The sequence below is a fragment of the Hakea prostrata genome, chromosome 8 (genome assembly GCF_041222555.1).
Source record: "Hakea prostrata isolate BN-2017 chromosome 8, UWA_Hpros_2, whole genome shotgun sequence".
In the NCBI taxonomy this organism is placed as follows: domain Eukaryota; kingdom Viridiplantae; phylum Streptophyta; class Magnoliopsida; order Proteales; family Proteaceae; genus Hakea; species Hakea prostrata.
In genome coordinates, this window is record NC_142607.1 from 15,109,087 (window position 1) to 15,125,317 (window position 16,231).

The 16,231-nt window shown below is 36.5% G+C and overlaps 2 protein-coding genes across 3 annotated transcripts; one reads left to right on the plus strand and one right to left on the minus strand.

The window, feature by feature from the left end:
• Positions 1–749: 749 nt before the first annotated feature.
• LOC149007217 (uncharacterized) lies at positions 750–13,469 on the minus strand. Of its 2 annotated transcripts, none has more exons than XM_089167475.1 (11): positions 13,093–13,178; positions 12,800–12,938; positions 12,315–12,466; positions 12,113–12,206; positions 9,097–9,167; positions 8,898–9,004; positions 7,509–7,630; positions 4,514–4,602; positions 3,823–3,882; positions 2,912–3,016; positions 750–1,842 (listed from the first exon to the last, which is right to left on the minus strand). In XM_089167475.1, the coding sequence occupies exons 2-11, from the start codon at positions 12,864–12,866 to the stop codon at positions 1,726–1,728; spliced, it is 984 nt and encodes a 327-aa protein (XP_089023601.1). In that variant the 5' UTR covers positions 12,867–12,938; positions 13,093–13,178; the 3' UTR covers positions 750–1,725. The 2 variants fall into 2 exon arrangements, with proteins under 2 accessions (XP_089023601.1, XP_089023600.1); XM_089167474.1 differs by having other exon boundaries at positions 751–1,842; positions 12,800–12,928; positions 13,093–13,469.
• A 354-nt stretch (positions 13,470–13,823) lies between these two features.
• LOC149007218 (uncharacterized) lies at positions 13,824–15,193 on the plus strand. The gene is made up of 2 exons (XM_089165549.1): positions 13,824–14,038; positions 14,950–15,193. Exons 1-2 carry the CDS (start codon positions 13,934–13,936, stop codon positions 15,034–15,036), a joined length of 192 nt encoding a protein of 63 aa, XP_089021675.1. The 5' UTR covers positions 13,824–13,933; the 3' UTR covers positions 15,037–15,193.
• The last annotated feature ends 1,038 nt before the right edge of the window (positions 15,194–16,231 follow it).

Sequence of the window (16,231 nt, forward strand, 5' to 3'; positions counted from 1 at the left end):
TCATGAATTGAACATCTCAGGTTCTTTCTATGAGAAGTGGTATTCTCTATTAAGTGTTTGACTCCATTTATATTAGAAAAGGGAGAGAAAAAAAGACAACTCTATTAGTACTAGGTACATAATCTATTCAACTATGCTTTAATTGTTTCCAAGAAGTCTCTCTCCCTCTCTCTCAGAACTGAAATCTTTAAGAAAGAAACAGCAACAAAACCTTAATCTAATCTCCTATTTCAGAGAGAGAAAAAAAAAAAAAAAAAAGCAAAAGTCACTGAATCTGATGAGGAGTGTCTGTGTTGGAGGGTGAGAGTGAAGAAGACATGCATGAGTAGGAATAAGAGGGTGCATGAGAGAATACCGAGGAGTTTGTCGGGGCCCCACGGATCCAACCCGGCCCTTCTCGCCCCCAAAAACAATCCCCTAGGCATTGGGACCCATTTTCCATAATTATTTGTTTGAGAAGATGAGCTTGCTGTTTGGAAACAGCAAAAAAAAGGAAGATGACAAGCAATCTAGCCAACAGGGTTGTTCTTGGTTCACATCAAGGAGAAAATTTAGATTTTGATTTTAAGCTCAAGCGTCCATCGTTGAATCCACATATGTGATACTTTATTACTGTGATCATTCATAAGCACATAGATGTTTCCACTTTCAAGCAAAAATGGATGTTCAACTCGAGATTCTTACCATTTAGATTTCCAATGATTGGGTTGTATTACACATATCTCGATGACTGATTAGGTATCTGTGCAAAGTAATTCAACCATTGGGTGCCTCTTGGGTTCTCCACTCAGTAGAAAGGAATGTGATCCCAACAATGGAGCTTCATTTTACAGTTAGGAACAATGATGAATGTAGTTTTTCTTTTGCAGGAAAGAAAAACTGTCTCTTTTAACACTTTAACTGACATAGTGATATATGGTCCCTACACCTACCTATATCCTCTCAATGATGTTGACTGAGTCATTGATGTCCACTCCTTTCCCAGTGAAGACTCTTATTAAATCATAAAAGCTAGCTGCCAAAATATTATCATCTTTCACTAGTGAAAGATGATAATTCAGCTGGGCTGTCTCCTAGATAGAGAGCTAAGGGCAGTTTGAGATCAATTATGGAGCTACTGCATGTACCAAGATTAGTTTCTCAGCTGCTTAACCTCAAAAGTAAACTAAAGCAAGCAGCAAACTGGCTCTGTTCCTTCTCAGTGACATGGGTGGGTTGTAAAATTACTTAGCAATGTTACCATGGAGCATTTGAAATTGTTCAGAGAAGTGTTTTTTTTTCATTCTGTGTTTTTCTCAACACTAATATCAACTCAAATTAAGAACATACAGATCTTCTATTTCATTGGAGAAGAGTTGGAACCTGAGGAAGAAAAACATGCTATCACCAGTAAGCAGAGTGTCTTCACTGGTAAAAACTGGAATACAACACATACCATGAAATCCTATCATTATCCATAGCTAGAAATTCTGAAAGACATGGCAATATAGTATTGAAAGAATTATAGGTAAAATGAAACATCAAAGCATTATGGTAGATTAGCCAAAATTTTCAGTGAATCAGAGGATGTTATTAGCCTTTGCAAATTTGAACTATGCCTCCACAGAAAAAGTTGATTCCCAGCAGTCCTTTTCCACAAAGAAATACAAACATCCTCTTTCTTGTGTTCTTTTTGTCCAGATTGGGTAGGGAACTTGTTTTTATGCATGATTACCACTTAATGGTTCAGGATGGAATGGCTTCGTTAGTCAGACTTTCTAGGTTCACGGTCACCTCTAATCCCATGTTCTGGAGACTAGTAATCATTGCACAGATATCATTTACCAACGAACTAGCAAATGCCTGAAAAATGATAAAAAATATATAGTTAAAGTACAGAATTACATGCTGGAAGAAATAAAGGGAACAGCTTCTTAATCCAGCACAACAACAAAGAGACTCAGCTGAAACAAGAGAACTCAGTACACACATTACATGCCTTGGTTACTAGCAGTCCCCAGCACTCTGCTCTTGCTCTTATGGTCAAGCATGAAGACAGAGCTTACCCTACTAACATGTAATCAAATATAAATATGCAACAGCACAATGACAATTGAACAAAGCATCACAAACAACCCACTTTATACCTACCACATGGCTATCCACTTGGCAACTAAACTTAAACAGAAAATGACTATTTTTCCCTTATAACTTAAGTTAGACAGAATTTCTATTAATTAAAGCAAATAACTCAACTATTTTCATAGCCTAGGCACTAAACTTTTGGACCCATAGAATAGGCCCATGAAAGTATCAAACAAAGGCCCAACATCCATACCCATCAATCTGGGTTGACTTTAAAAGAAAATATGCCAATTCGGTGATGGATCTGCATCACACCCCCTTGCAACCAAATGTTTGCCAAGCGGCAACCGGTAAGTGCAAACCTGACCAACTACCATAGTCATTATGGCTTTCAAGTGAACCACGTTCTTTAAAGTGGCAAAAAAACACAAGGCAATGCCAACAAGGTGACATCAGCAAAAAAAGCAAGAGAGTAGCATATGGACAACTATGCAACACCTTGACAATGATGCCAACCACTATGAAAACTCTCAGACCCCTAAAACAACAAAACAAGGATTCAACCCAGTAGCCTTAATCCTTGACATTTGCATTGTTTGAGGTGATAATGGCATAATTCCTAGGACTCAAATGCTCCTACAAACATCTATCACTAGATGGATATATATCTGAGTAGTACTTCATTGCCAGTATCTCACTGTGAAATTATTTTCAGCCATTTATTCCTCATATGAAAATTAACCATGGGAAATTTGTTTTTCAGAACCCACAGTGACATTATGACATTCACATTACTTCTAAAGCAAAGACAACAAGAAACACCTAGTAACATATGTCAAAAGCATACCTTCCTGTCTTCTTTCTTTTTGTGTTCAACAACTTCATGAGTCCATTTGCTCACCAGCGTCTCAAGTTCAACTGCAAAACCTGGCTTCACTTTGTCTGGCAGATTCTGTTGCAGGAACAGATGACAGTAAACATCTGTACTCCCAAAATAAATAAATAGTTCTTGGTAAAATACAAGTTCAACTTTCTTAAGAAAAGAAGGGAAAAAAAGACTAAAGCAAACTCTGCCAGCCCATTGCATATCTGGTTCCAAGCCAGATGAAGATGGGGCTGTGCTTCAAGTTGGCAGCTGATTGAATCTTTAGCAAAAGAAGTTGGGAATGAACTCTCAAAATTCATAGTTCAGGAAGTCACAACAGGATTCCTGTTCGGCCCAAGTTGTTGGGTTAGGTTTTCGTAAAATGGAGTTGAGATAAGAATGAACTAATGACCAATATCTCTGCCTTCACTGTAATGTCCGTAAATAAAACTCAACCAACATCAAGGTGGATGTATAATTTCCAACCACTAACGATTAAGTGCAAAAGTCCTGTGCAGGACGCTCCTTATATATCCATCACTGATAACAAATCATAGATATAAATTTGAAATCAATCACCAATCCCATCTGTCTTTCATAATTCAACCCAGAAAGATCCAGTTCTTCCACATGAACCAACCCACCATCAAAAAAGAAACTTCAGTAAGCTATGAAAACATGAGTATCCTATATATCAGGATCACTAACAATTTATCCCATCTATTAATAAGAAATATTTAGTAGCTATTTGATTATGAATCCCAAAGCTAGAAAGATATCACCAATTGATCAAGTTAAATGTGAACAACAGGAGCAATATTTAGCAAAAAGGAGCCAACTGTCTGGGAAAACCTGTTTCATGGAGTCTAAACCATGTGGAAAATAGTAGGTACCTGATGGAGGGCATGAATAACAGCAGCAGCACTGTCAGGCTTATGCTCAAGTAATAAACCCTGCAGTACATTAGCAAATTAAACAGCATGCATTGAAAGAATAGAACCAGTAAAGTAAAAGGAGAAAGGCAACTAATAGTTTCATCTTTTGATCAGCTTAACCCCCTGTTTATTATTAGCTCCACATAGCTATGTCAGAACTGCTACATGTTTCTTCATTTCCCAGGAAGGTATAAACCACTCATTTTATGAGTTAAAACAAAACTAGTGTAGTGCAACTTGTGGCCAACATAATAAATGCAAATTTAATTTCAGATATTATGATTATCATCTTAACTTTGTTATGCTTTTTGATACACTCACAAATCAGCATAACTCTTCCACACAGATTAGGGAGTAGACACAAGATGATAAAGCAAAATGTATTTGTAGATAGGATGCAGATACTGCATTGTGAAATACAAAAAGAGTTATTTTCTGAGTGTTCAGGATACCATGCAATACTAGTGATTTTTAGTCATAAATTAGTTACTTGGTAATGATGCTTTTCGCACAAACATACATCTTAAACACCGTTTCCTCTTGTTTTCTCTTTGTTGGTAACTTATAAGAACTAAGACAACATCTCTTCCTTGTCTTATTTAGGCGTCACTGGTGTAGGTTCCCATCTTTATCTGGAGAGAGAGATTACCTTAGCACAAGAAAATCCACTCTTAAGTGTATGCTGCTTCATGGAATCTGATCTAAGCTTTTCAATTTTCCATAAAGACTCGGTATCACCTGCAAAAGTGAACGTTTAACACATATTTGATGAAAAACTAGCAAGATATGATTGCACTCCGCATAAATTATTCTGACATCTATTTTATGATTTGAAGAAGAAACAAACAAAAGAAGATAATTGATTACAGCCCTTTAAGACTGTACAGCATCGCATAGAAACTGTAAACCGGAAATTAGGTTAACCATGGCAAAGTCAATCTTTTCAACAGAATAGACAAATCCCAGAATTCTGTGATTTTTCAACAGTCAGATTTAGATCAACAGTCAAAACAGTATATTATAAGACCCAACAACCAAAACTTGGGAGATTTTGATGCATCAACAGATCTGATTAGCTTCATAACCTGGTCAAAGGTCACTGTTTACTGTTCAGTGAGTCAGTGACACTTTAATGCCCCAAGCATGGAGAAGATCTAAGGGATATATTCCCTTTAATGAGCACTATCAATTTCAGATAAAAGGGCCCAAAACAGGTCAGCCACCAGCCTCAGTGGTGCCCGCTATATTTTATATAACACTAATAACAGCATTTAACCAAAAAGTAACAGTAGACAAAATCCTTCCAAATTTCAGAATTAAATAACTTTCAACAAACTTGAGAAATAATACCAAAACACAGTGCTCATTTGAAGAGAGATTAGAACATAGAGAAGGCAATATGGCCTTTGGTTTTTCCCACCAACAAGGCCTAGATCAGAATCTCTCTAATCCTAGAGTTTCACATTCTTAACTCTGAGTCTCACAGCAGCAAAGAGGTAATACAATTGCTTCATTAATAAAATCGTAGGATGCCAAAGTAAGTTAAAAGCTGTTTTTCTTAAAAAGGAAGATCCTAGCTAAGTAAGAGAAAATACTCACTTGGTAAAGATCTTTAAGTGAAACAAATAAATCAACTTAAAATAGAAAGACTTTGGATTATGAAAACAACCAAGGCACATAGCACTGAATTGATGACTCAAACAGTGCCAATAACAAGATCTTAAATCAAAGATAGTTCAGAATCCAGAGACCAATCCTAATGGATCTAGATTAAGGTCTATACAAAAGGCTAAATTAGGGTTAATTTAGACCCAAAATACGCACAACACAAACAGCCATATTACAGCCAAAACACTGCACTGCAAATCTGAAACAGAGGTTCAACACCAGAAAATTGTTAACTCCAGAACCACTAGTTTCCCAACTCATGTGGGAGTGATATTTCTAATGAGTAAGGTCCAACATGGGTGAAGAAACCCTTAAAAACTCAATTTGATTGATGACTGGAGATGAAGATAACTAGCAAGTCACTAGTATAGAATGTAAACTCAGACTTAGTTACTTAGCAAGTAGAGACCAAACCAGCCAACAGAATCTCTTCAAACTTGGATCATCGAGGAGATATCGAGGGGACTATGTGCACCAAATTTCAAGGATGGGGTCCCGGCCTCCACAGAGGAAGCAACAGAGACAGGATTCACATTAACAGCAATGATAGTAGCAAAGGATCTGTTGAAAGAACGGGAAATAAAAGATAACGGAGGAAAAGATGTAAGGCTCTCTCAACCCTAGGGGTGTCAGCTCTTAACAGCCAAGCCTCTCAGCCTTTCACTCACACAAGGAATGACAGCATTCTGCAATTCTTCTTCATTTCATAAAACCATGGGGGTGGCTTCTAAAGCTTTACATTAAATATGACTCGTACCTGAGTCAACCAGAAAATAGAAAGTACAAAAATAAGAATTCTAAAATAATGGCAGTCTCTATTTGAGTTTGGACTCATCCTACATGAACAAATTTTGAACTGTATCTCAAATAATTATGTGTCTTTTTATATGTATTGCAAAATGATGTTTCATGGCACTCAAAAAGAAGTGTAAAGAGGGAATTCCAAGGTTCAACTTTCACTACTAATGCAAAACCAAAACACTGAAGTGATTTCTTTTAATGACTTGAATATTAACAAGTCTATTAAGCCTAAAACAGGTTTTGTTATTATTTTCACTCTGATTAGGACCACAAGATAGTCATAATGGCAATAAATAGAGAAAGATGTGAAACTATTCCCTTCCCAACTCCCAATTAGTTATTTCATTCAATTTTAAGGTTATCTAAGTTCTTGAGTTGCAGAAGCACCTTCTTTCTTTGGAAATAACCAGATTTAAATATTTGAACTCCTTATATTAGCAGTCCTGGTCCTCCTGGACAACTTCAATAGTCCTGCAGGCAAAATTTTCAGATACTAATCTTTCTGGTTTGCTGTTAACTTTCTACCATTCTTTGTTGTCATTCATCTTTGTGCCAAATTGATAAATCAGTCTGTTTTTACTCACACTCTTTCCACCAAATTTCCTTCTTGGTCCAGGCATCCAAGAACCAGCATTAATGTAGGGGTACATGCTAGTTGTACACTTGTACTACAGAACTACTTGAGATTGGCTACTTAGCAATTCTCTTTCAACATTCCACTTAAGAGTCTATAGGCATAAGAATCCCCCTTAACTGTTAAATATCTTCAACCTGCAGTATTCTTGGTGAATCAGCTATACAACCATGGCCTTCATTGCACAAACCAAAGTCACCTAACCATCTCAATCATATTTTCCGTCAGCTTTATCTTGTTTTGATGCAACTTTACTCCATACATGAATTCATTTGTAATTCTATCCTCATCTCAATGGTAACTAAACCAAGATAAGCGTGAAAAGTAAGAACATCCTAGAAAAAGCAATGTGAAATAAATTAATATGCATTATGTGGCTTAAATTATTATTGAAAAAAAAAAGTCAACAGGTTTAATCCAAAAGTAAATTCCAACAATTCCATATGTTGCACAACAACTTGAGAAGCCAGGGAACTTCATAAAACTCAATTCCAGGCAATTCTTTTTCAAGAAAAAATAATAAATAAATACTTGCAGAGACCAATTTTGGCAGCAAACTCCATCCAGGTGTCAAAAGTTGTTCGACGAAGATTCACTCCAGCCTTTATGAACTTTTTTGAATACTTTGAGATCAATTCCCAATTATCTGTTTCATTACAAATTCTGCAATTCGTAGAGGCGATGATAATCATAATGCATATCAATGACAAGCCAAAGTATATTAAACTTTTCCAAAAAGCAACAGCAAGAATATAAATAAAAGATCATTTTCTATTGATTCCATTCGGTAATTCAAAAGATTGGATCAATATCATGCTTGATAACTTCAAGACTGGATGGATCAAGAAAGCACAGAAAGGGAACCAATATATGAGGAATGGAGATCTTTAAACAGAAAGACCATGTAGCAAACTTTTCTTTCTAACACAGTGAAGTCAGTCCAAAGATTCCAACAGACCAGGTCTAGGCAAGCTGACCTAATCCATGAAGTAGCTGCTCAATATGGGCACAGAATTAGATGCTTGTAACTTAACAACACCCGTATAATCCAAGTTGGTAGGTGAATGACTAGGCAATAAGATTCCTATGCATTACAAGCCGCGACCATCTTAGATATCTTACTTGTTGAAGTTCAAGTATTATGTCAGAAAATTTATTTAACAAAAGCAGCACATAAGGTTATGAAAAGTCCATTCAAGTTTCTCTTACAAATTATTACAGTCTATAAGGATAGCATAGCATGGCACACAGCAACTAAAGATGAAGTGACAGTGTGACGCTAGAGGGCAGGGCTTTCACTTACATCTTGAAACCCAAGAGTAAAAGGAAACTTTTATTACCAAGGTTTGCATAGGGAGTTGTATTAAATTTCAAAAGCCCTCCAATCTATTTAAGTCACAACAGCTTTTCTTTTTTTTCCTTTTCAGTTTTTCCCTTCCAACCCCCCCCCCCCAAAAAAAAAAAAAAAAAAAAAAAAGGGTATTCATGAACTGTTAAGACTTCAGCATTAATGGTTGAATCAATCCACTACAAACATGACAGGAAAAAGAGCAACAAAGATACAGCCTCAGGCTTGAGAGAGGTTGAGGAAAATAAGAACAGCCAACTCAGAGGCAAGTTAGATCATTAATTGATGAAGGGATACCAATAAATGCTACCCAAGGTGTTTACAGTGAGATAACCTCGTAAAGCAGAGGTCGCTGAAGGTTAAACTAGCTATGGCCACCAAAATTGTTCTGATTTGGATGACACCCCATGTTTCAATCACCTTTCCAAAATAACAAAGTCTATGCCAAAGTTGCAGTGTCAGACAGAAAACTAATCATTTGGACACAAGGTTACAACCATCTGAGGTGCCTCAAGAGGTCAAACTTTGCCTCCAGCACCTCAGTCTCAACTATACAGTGAAATCAAAGTATAAGTACAGTACCTGAAAACGATATCTGCCGTACCAGGTTGTAATGGCAAAGAATTCTTTTTCAGAAGTTTCATTATTTCCACCATAAGCTTAGTATCTTTCTGCGCTTTAGCATACAACTGCATTCTCATGAACCAAAACAGTCAGTAAACCCACGTTGAAAGCATCCAAAATTCAAGTCAATCATAAAAAGCTGGGACCACTATATTACCAATAAGTAATGAGCAGATGCAACACTTGGGGTCAATCCATACACATTATGCTTACATAGCGTCTTCTTGCCTGCATATGCATAACAACTCAATTACTTAAAATAGTTTCAACAGACCATCCTCAATTAAATACTTCATAAAGCAATTACTGAATTGATAGAGAATAAGTGACAAACTCCATACGTCCAGATTCCAGAGCAGGAAATACATTTTAACAGGGAACTCGTCACTAAGAAATAGACAATAAGTAACAGCTTACACACCAAACAATTGTTAGTAGGTCTCTTTTTTCTTCACCTAGGAAAAGCAGGTGGAGTTGGGGGGAAGGAATTGGGATCGGTAACTGCATAATCTTTTATTGCAAAATAATGCCTCGCTACTGCGAATTTATTCTTCGGCATGGAAAAATCAATGCATACAAAAGAAGCTAGCACACAACTCACTAGGTTATGCAAATGGAAAAGTCAACCTTGAACTGCGGAAAACAGTGGGAGATTGATTGCAGCCAGGATCAGTACAATAACGAAGATCGAAATTAGATAGGGTAATTATCAATGCCACCCCTTGAGTTACCCCCTAGTAGTAATGCCACTATATAGTTTACCCAAATGGCCAGTGAGACCCCTTAATGAATGAAACATTATCACTCAGACCCCCGCCATTAGTAAATCTCTGTTAAGTGATGATGTAAGCAGTTAACATTTTTCTCAGGAAGACAAAAATGCCGTTTGATCCCAAATTTCACCTACAATTACTATTTCTCTTTCTTCTTCAATCTTCTTCCCACAACCCTTCTCTGCTGTGTAAAACCATTTGTGTCTCACCTCACTCACACCTCACAATCCCATTTGCCACCTCTGTGAAAGGAACCAAGTTATACCATGTTCTCTGCTTCTCAATCCCAGCCATGATTCTCAATGAGGGTAACCTTTCCTTCTATCTCACTCTCTCGCACTATATCTCTGTTGTAAAGGTCGGATTGATTTCTCAAGTTCCATCTCTGCATCTATCAAACTGTGACAACTCTTGCAACTCTGTGAAGGTGTGTCAACATCTCCTTCACTGCAACCCTCTCAATGTATCTTGAACTGCTTTTACCAATTTCTCAACCCTAATCTACCAATTGCTTATCCCAATCTATTCTTCATCCCAAAAACATCTAAATCCGGCTCAACCCAGAAACCCTCTTAGGCTCTTTTTGGTATCAATTATCATTCTCAATTATGAGGTTTTTAATTATTTTAAGTTGTTTGGCATCTATTATCAGTTTTATTTTTATTTAAAATAATGGAAAAACTTCCAAAATTCATAATGAACTTTTTGTCTATTATGAATTATGGTGAGAATTTCATTCTCTTCATTTATGCACAAGTTTACTTAAAATGAGGGTAAACTAGTCAATACACATTTTTTTAATAAAAATCATACTTTTTCCCTCTTTTATCACTTGCTCACTATTATTTACTAACAATTTTTTATTTTGACACCAAACTTATTTTTCATTCCATAATTTATTTTTGACAAAATTCACCAAACCATTTTTCATTCTTGACCAATAATGAATTCTTGTACTTATTTATTTTAAATAGGCATACTAGAGAATGAGAATTGATACCAAAAAGAGCCTTAGACTACAGTTTAACCCTCTAGACTTAATCTTACATCTTGGGTAAGATCTTCCCGTTTCATTGTTCTTATTTGGGTTGAAGTAGGATTGTTCTGTTAATAAGACCACATACTTAATCATCCATCAATTTGTTCACGATTTTGACACATCTATAGTTTTGTTGGGCTCTATTCCTTGTGGATTTGAAGCTATAGAAGAGAATGCAAGATTCTGAAGAGGGTTTTCCTTATTTGATGGAAGATTCTGGAGAGATGTTTGACAACTATGACACTAATTCATTGTCCATTTATAACAAAACGACAATAGGAGAGAATGACAGATTCTGATCCATTCCTGCAGGTGGTTTGGTTTCTCAAGCAGCCCTTTACTTTTTAATTTTAAGACATTGTTGTTAGCATCTCTAGCCAAGAAAAAGTTATTTTTAATTTTAGCAGCTTCTAACCAAATTTCCCTTGTTTCACCAACATTTGCCAGAATTTGAAAGGAAAAAGAAACACACATGCTAGAAATATAATCCTGCCAATATTTGGCCAAGATCTGGTAACGTTATCATGCATAAGGGATCTCAATATCTCAATAGAACTATGAAAACGAAACACTTGGAAATGAATCATTAATGTGCACAGTCAGTGTCCTCAAGTAAATGCTAATGATCCAATATTGCACCAAATATTAAAACCAAGAAGTGGGATAGTGCATTATTCTCAGCTCAAAATACTCCACAAGGGATAAGATCCTTGTGGTAAATCATCATATCAGAAACAGATAGAGACATGAAAATATACTCATTCCCTTTTCAAGGACTAAATTTAAAGTTATTTTCCACTTTATAGTTCCTTCAAGAGAGAGGAAAGGCAGCAAACTATTGAGAACTTCAATCTACCCTGGGTGAACTCTATATGCTTCATTCGACATTTAGGATGTTACGTAAGTCTTTGGGATTACAGCACGGACTAACAGGAAGTGAGCTGGTTTTTTTAGGAGAGATTTGTATTTCAGATGAAGAAGACAGTTTCCTGGTTAAAATCATACTCATTACAAATAGTTCTAAGTTCACTAAAATTGTACTTTGCATCATACAAAGGTGGACGTTATTTTGGCAACAAAATTGTACAGGAAAGAGTTTAGTTTTAGCCGCCATCCTATTTTCCTCATGGATAGATGCCCTCTAATTGGATTTTTTTCTTTGTCTTTTTCTTTTCACTGTTAGTGAAACAATGAGGAAGAGGGATCCAACTACATCTGCCCATGATAATATCCAGTAACGAGACTAAAGAAAGAAGAATCTTCAGAGTAGAGAAACATGGCACAGTAACTTTTTTTCTGGTAGTAATGGCACGATAACTTTGTGAAAACTACAAACAGGAGAAAGATTCTCAAATGCGTACCAAAGTCAATGGCCCCAACACGTGCACATGCCTCAGCAACTCTTAAGCAAAGATTGCAGTTAAAATTTGCATGAATACGAAGGTTTGAGAGTCTCTGTAGCCAAAATAGACATAATCCATTCAAAACCCACCATTTAATGTGCAAAGGAGCATTTAGAATAAATGGGAAGAAATATATGAGGCAAAAAGTTCAATGTAATACAAATCTTCGGAGCTTCTGCAACATTTGGAATAAAAGTCCAATGTCCTCGCGATTTGCACAATTTTCGATCAATGACCACATCCACGCATTTGGAGGCATAGTTCCAGCTTCAACAGACTTAAGCATTTTCTCATACACCTCCTTCACTGCCTCTACAATCATCAATTGCAAAGAGATATCACCCTGTTAATATACATAAATAAAGCAAATCTTAAATATGGAGAACTTTTTCTACTAGGCTGATCACTCCAGGGTATGAAGTCATCCACAGTGGAGAGGGCAACCACGCACCAACCCACCCCCATCCCAAAAAAGAAAATTACAAATTAAAAAAAAAAAATGAAGTTATCCAAAATGACAAATTTTTATGACTGTCATAATAGCAAGAGCCTTTCAGAGAACTATTCTCTTTAAGTATATAGAAACAAAGCTTTTAGTAGAAAGCAATAGTTGATCCACTGATTAAACTAAAACGGAATAGTAACCTGAAGGGCCTCCTTCTGATGCAATTGCTTCGGACGAAAAATAAGCCCTACCCATCATAGAGCACATTGGATGATGCCCTATGAATTTTACATTGTTTGATACCGGTGATGAAACGCCACAAATGGTGCCTGCCGTTCACTATATTCAGATTATTCGTCCATTCATCGAGACACAATAAAATCAGCTAGAGAAATGTAGAAGTTATGCAAAACAGATGGCTAGGTGTGTTTCAATAGTTCAGTCCAATCAGTTAATATACAATGACGAATTGAATAAGATGAAAAAGTATAACCTGCTATTTTGGATGCATGAACCGCGAAGCTCCTCTGCATTGTATCTTGTTTGTCGACATCGTTGTAGATTGAAAAACGCTCCTGGTTAATCAGAAGTTGGGCTCTCACAACCCTTGAAATTCTACGAGTGTTTGAGGCGACTTGCATCTTAGGGACTTGGGCAAATGAGATTGCTTTTCCAACAGCAGCGTCTACCCTTGGGAATTCTTTGGTAATATTGATGAATGGGAGGATCCAGAGAGAATGATAACTGCCCGGAGAAGACGAAGGTTGAAGGGAGCAAAGGAAGCTACTCAACACCCATGTCACAGATTTCAGTAGAAACTCAGTCGAAGACGAAGGGATGCAAATGGAACGGACCCGATTGGAAAATAAAAATGAATTGGACCATCTTTAGCCCTAGCACCGCCTTATTTTTTTAAATTGACAAATTTTCATCGCCACCCCCAGATTACCCTAAATTTAATCGCATTCCCTGAGTTATTCAAGTTATCAAGCAAACCCTCCATAGAGTAAATTTATATAAAAAACACCCCTATGTTTATGATATCATTAAGTGCTGATGTATATATATATATATATATATATATATATCATTTTTAAAAAACAAAAACTAAAAAAAGGGAGGAGAAGAATGGACGGCGATGATGAGTATTGGTAAAGACCGATTGCAGACAGATAGATGGTAGATATTCGTTGATTCAAGATGCACATCCGTCGTCATAAGGCCGTCGTAGTGCCTAAATTGTTACAGCCTCACAGGCACCAACGCTTCAAAGAGTCCTGCGCGGAGGAAGGACATCAGAGAAGAGCAGAGCCGAAGAGCAGAAGGCGAGAAAGATGGTGAAAGTCTCAACATACTTTGCTATGTCACTCGCTGCCTTCGCTTTCTGGCAATCCATGGATAAACTCCACGTTTGGATTGCTCTCCATCAGGACGAGAAGGTTCTCTCTCTCTCCCCTTTGATTTGTTCTGCAAAAAAACGCTTTCCTTTACAATCTGTTGCTCAAAATGGATTTTGATTCATTGCACGTATGATCAGTGCGGTCCTATTTCTCTATATTTGACAATTGTTATTTTTTCACTCGATCTTGCGACTTGCAGATCAGATTAAGGTAGGGATGGGTGGAATTGAAAACCCTAGGTAATAAAAATGTATGTCTTTTTCAAGTATAGCTAGATTCGTAGTTTCTTGGTGGTATGTTGCATTTTGTACAAATTCGTTGATATTGATATTGGGTTCCTTTGCTTGTCTCGTTCTGTTCCTACAAGCTTGGAGTCGACCAATGCCATCTTTCTATCTTCTGAAAGCTCAAACCGATCAAATTAGTCATCTAAACAACAGAACCAATCATAAAATGATAAAATTTATGGGGGTCATGTTTGCTTTGTGTCTTCAACGTTAATTTTACTTTGTTAGCGTCATTTTTGTTTTGCTCCAAATGTGCGGTGATCAAAATATTACTGCACATGCTTCTCAAAAGTGTATTGCGCGGTGTTCCTAAATGTTGGTCGGTTCATGGTCTCATGGGTGCTGTTGGTAGTGCATTGGATTGGCTGTGCATCACTTTGTCTGTAATCAATGGCTTGTACCATCATGTTCATATGAAGCGCTTCTTATCCAAGTTTTATGTGAATTTATCGAAGTAGTGTTAATCCTGGGTATTCTTATGTGGATGGCGTCCTTCGATTCAAATGATAGATTTAGTTGGCCTTTGGGGCTCTTCAAATTAGCGTATAATGTCTCTGTTTCTTTATAGGGGAGTCTTCAGTTATCTTTTTCTTTGAAATTTTAGCATCAAGTACTTTTTTTTTTCATTTGATTAATAATTTTATTTGTTTTTCATTATGTTAGCAAGAGAGAATTGAAAGAGAGATGGAGATCAAGAGGGTTCGACAAGAACTACTGCAGCAAGCCAAGGAAAATGATTCTCTAGCATAAGCTTCTCAGTTGTTAGCTGGGCTGTGCCTGTGAGCTTCCAAAATTGAATTGTTTATGTTATTTTCCCCCCTTGTTATCTTAATAACAGATTCCACACATTGTAGCATTTCAAACTGAATGGTTAATTCTGTGGAAAGTTAATTGTTTTCTTCTCTTAGGTATGTTTTTTTGGCGTCAATTGGAGTGTTTGCTCATCATAATCAGTTTTATGTGGTGACTGTATCATGTATGGATTCAAATAACATGCTTGAGAGCATCTTATTTTGAAATGTTCTGTTATTCTTCCTAATTTCTTGGTTACAGGTTCCACACAGAAACACAGTAAACATTTCAAACTGAATGGTTTACTATCAGTGGAAAGTTAATGTGTTCTCTTCTCTCAGGCATGTTTTTGTTGTCATTAATTGTGCTGAGTATTTAGTGATTGAAATCAGTTTTATGTGGTCACTGCATAATGCATGAGTTGAAATGAGGAATGGTAATTTATTTCACATGTTCATTGAACCTTCAGCAATAGGGGAAGCCAAATATCATCTGGCGTTTTGTTGTGCTTAATATACAATATTTTGTCCTTAGAACAGTTCATTTTTTATTCTTCCGAGTGGTTTATTTGTTGGGGTTATTAATTGATTGTGACTAATTTGTCTTTCTGATTTTGTGATTGTCAAATCTGTTGTTGAAAAACTACTATTGACAAAATGACAGAACAATGATATTTCTGTTTTATACTACCTGCTTGGTTTCAAAACTGTCTTCAATCTTATTTTGAACAACTGGGAAGGATGGGCTTGCTATCTAGAAACAGAAATAGAAAAAGATAAAAATGAGGGTTTTCTTCCCTGTCACAGTGCCTACTGATCTAATGTTTCTCCATTTTCCTTTTGACAGTATATGGATTTCTTATTTGATTGAGGTCCAGGCAAACGTCTTATTTGGTTCTATTTCAGCTTAAAACGTGTAGAAAAAGTAGTTAAAATTCCAAAAGGTTTCATTTTGTGACATTCTGATAATTATTCTAATGTTATAAATTAAGAGTTTGAGCAAATTTCCTTGCTTATTTTGCTTATTTTAGATATTGATATGTGTGTGGTTTTTTGTCAGATGGGTTCAGTATAGTAGTACCAAGTAAGAATACCGTTTACTCATTAAATCTTCCCCCCAACCACCACCAAAAAAAGGAAGGAATAGAAAGACC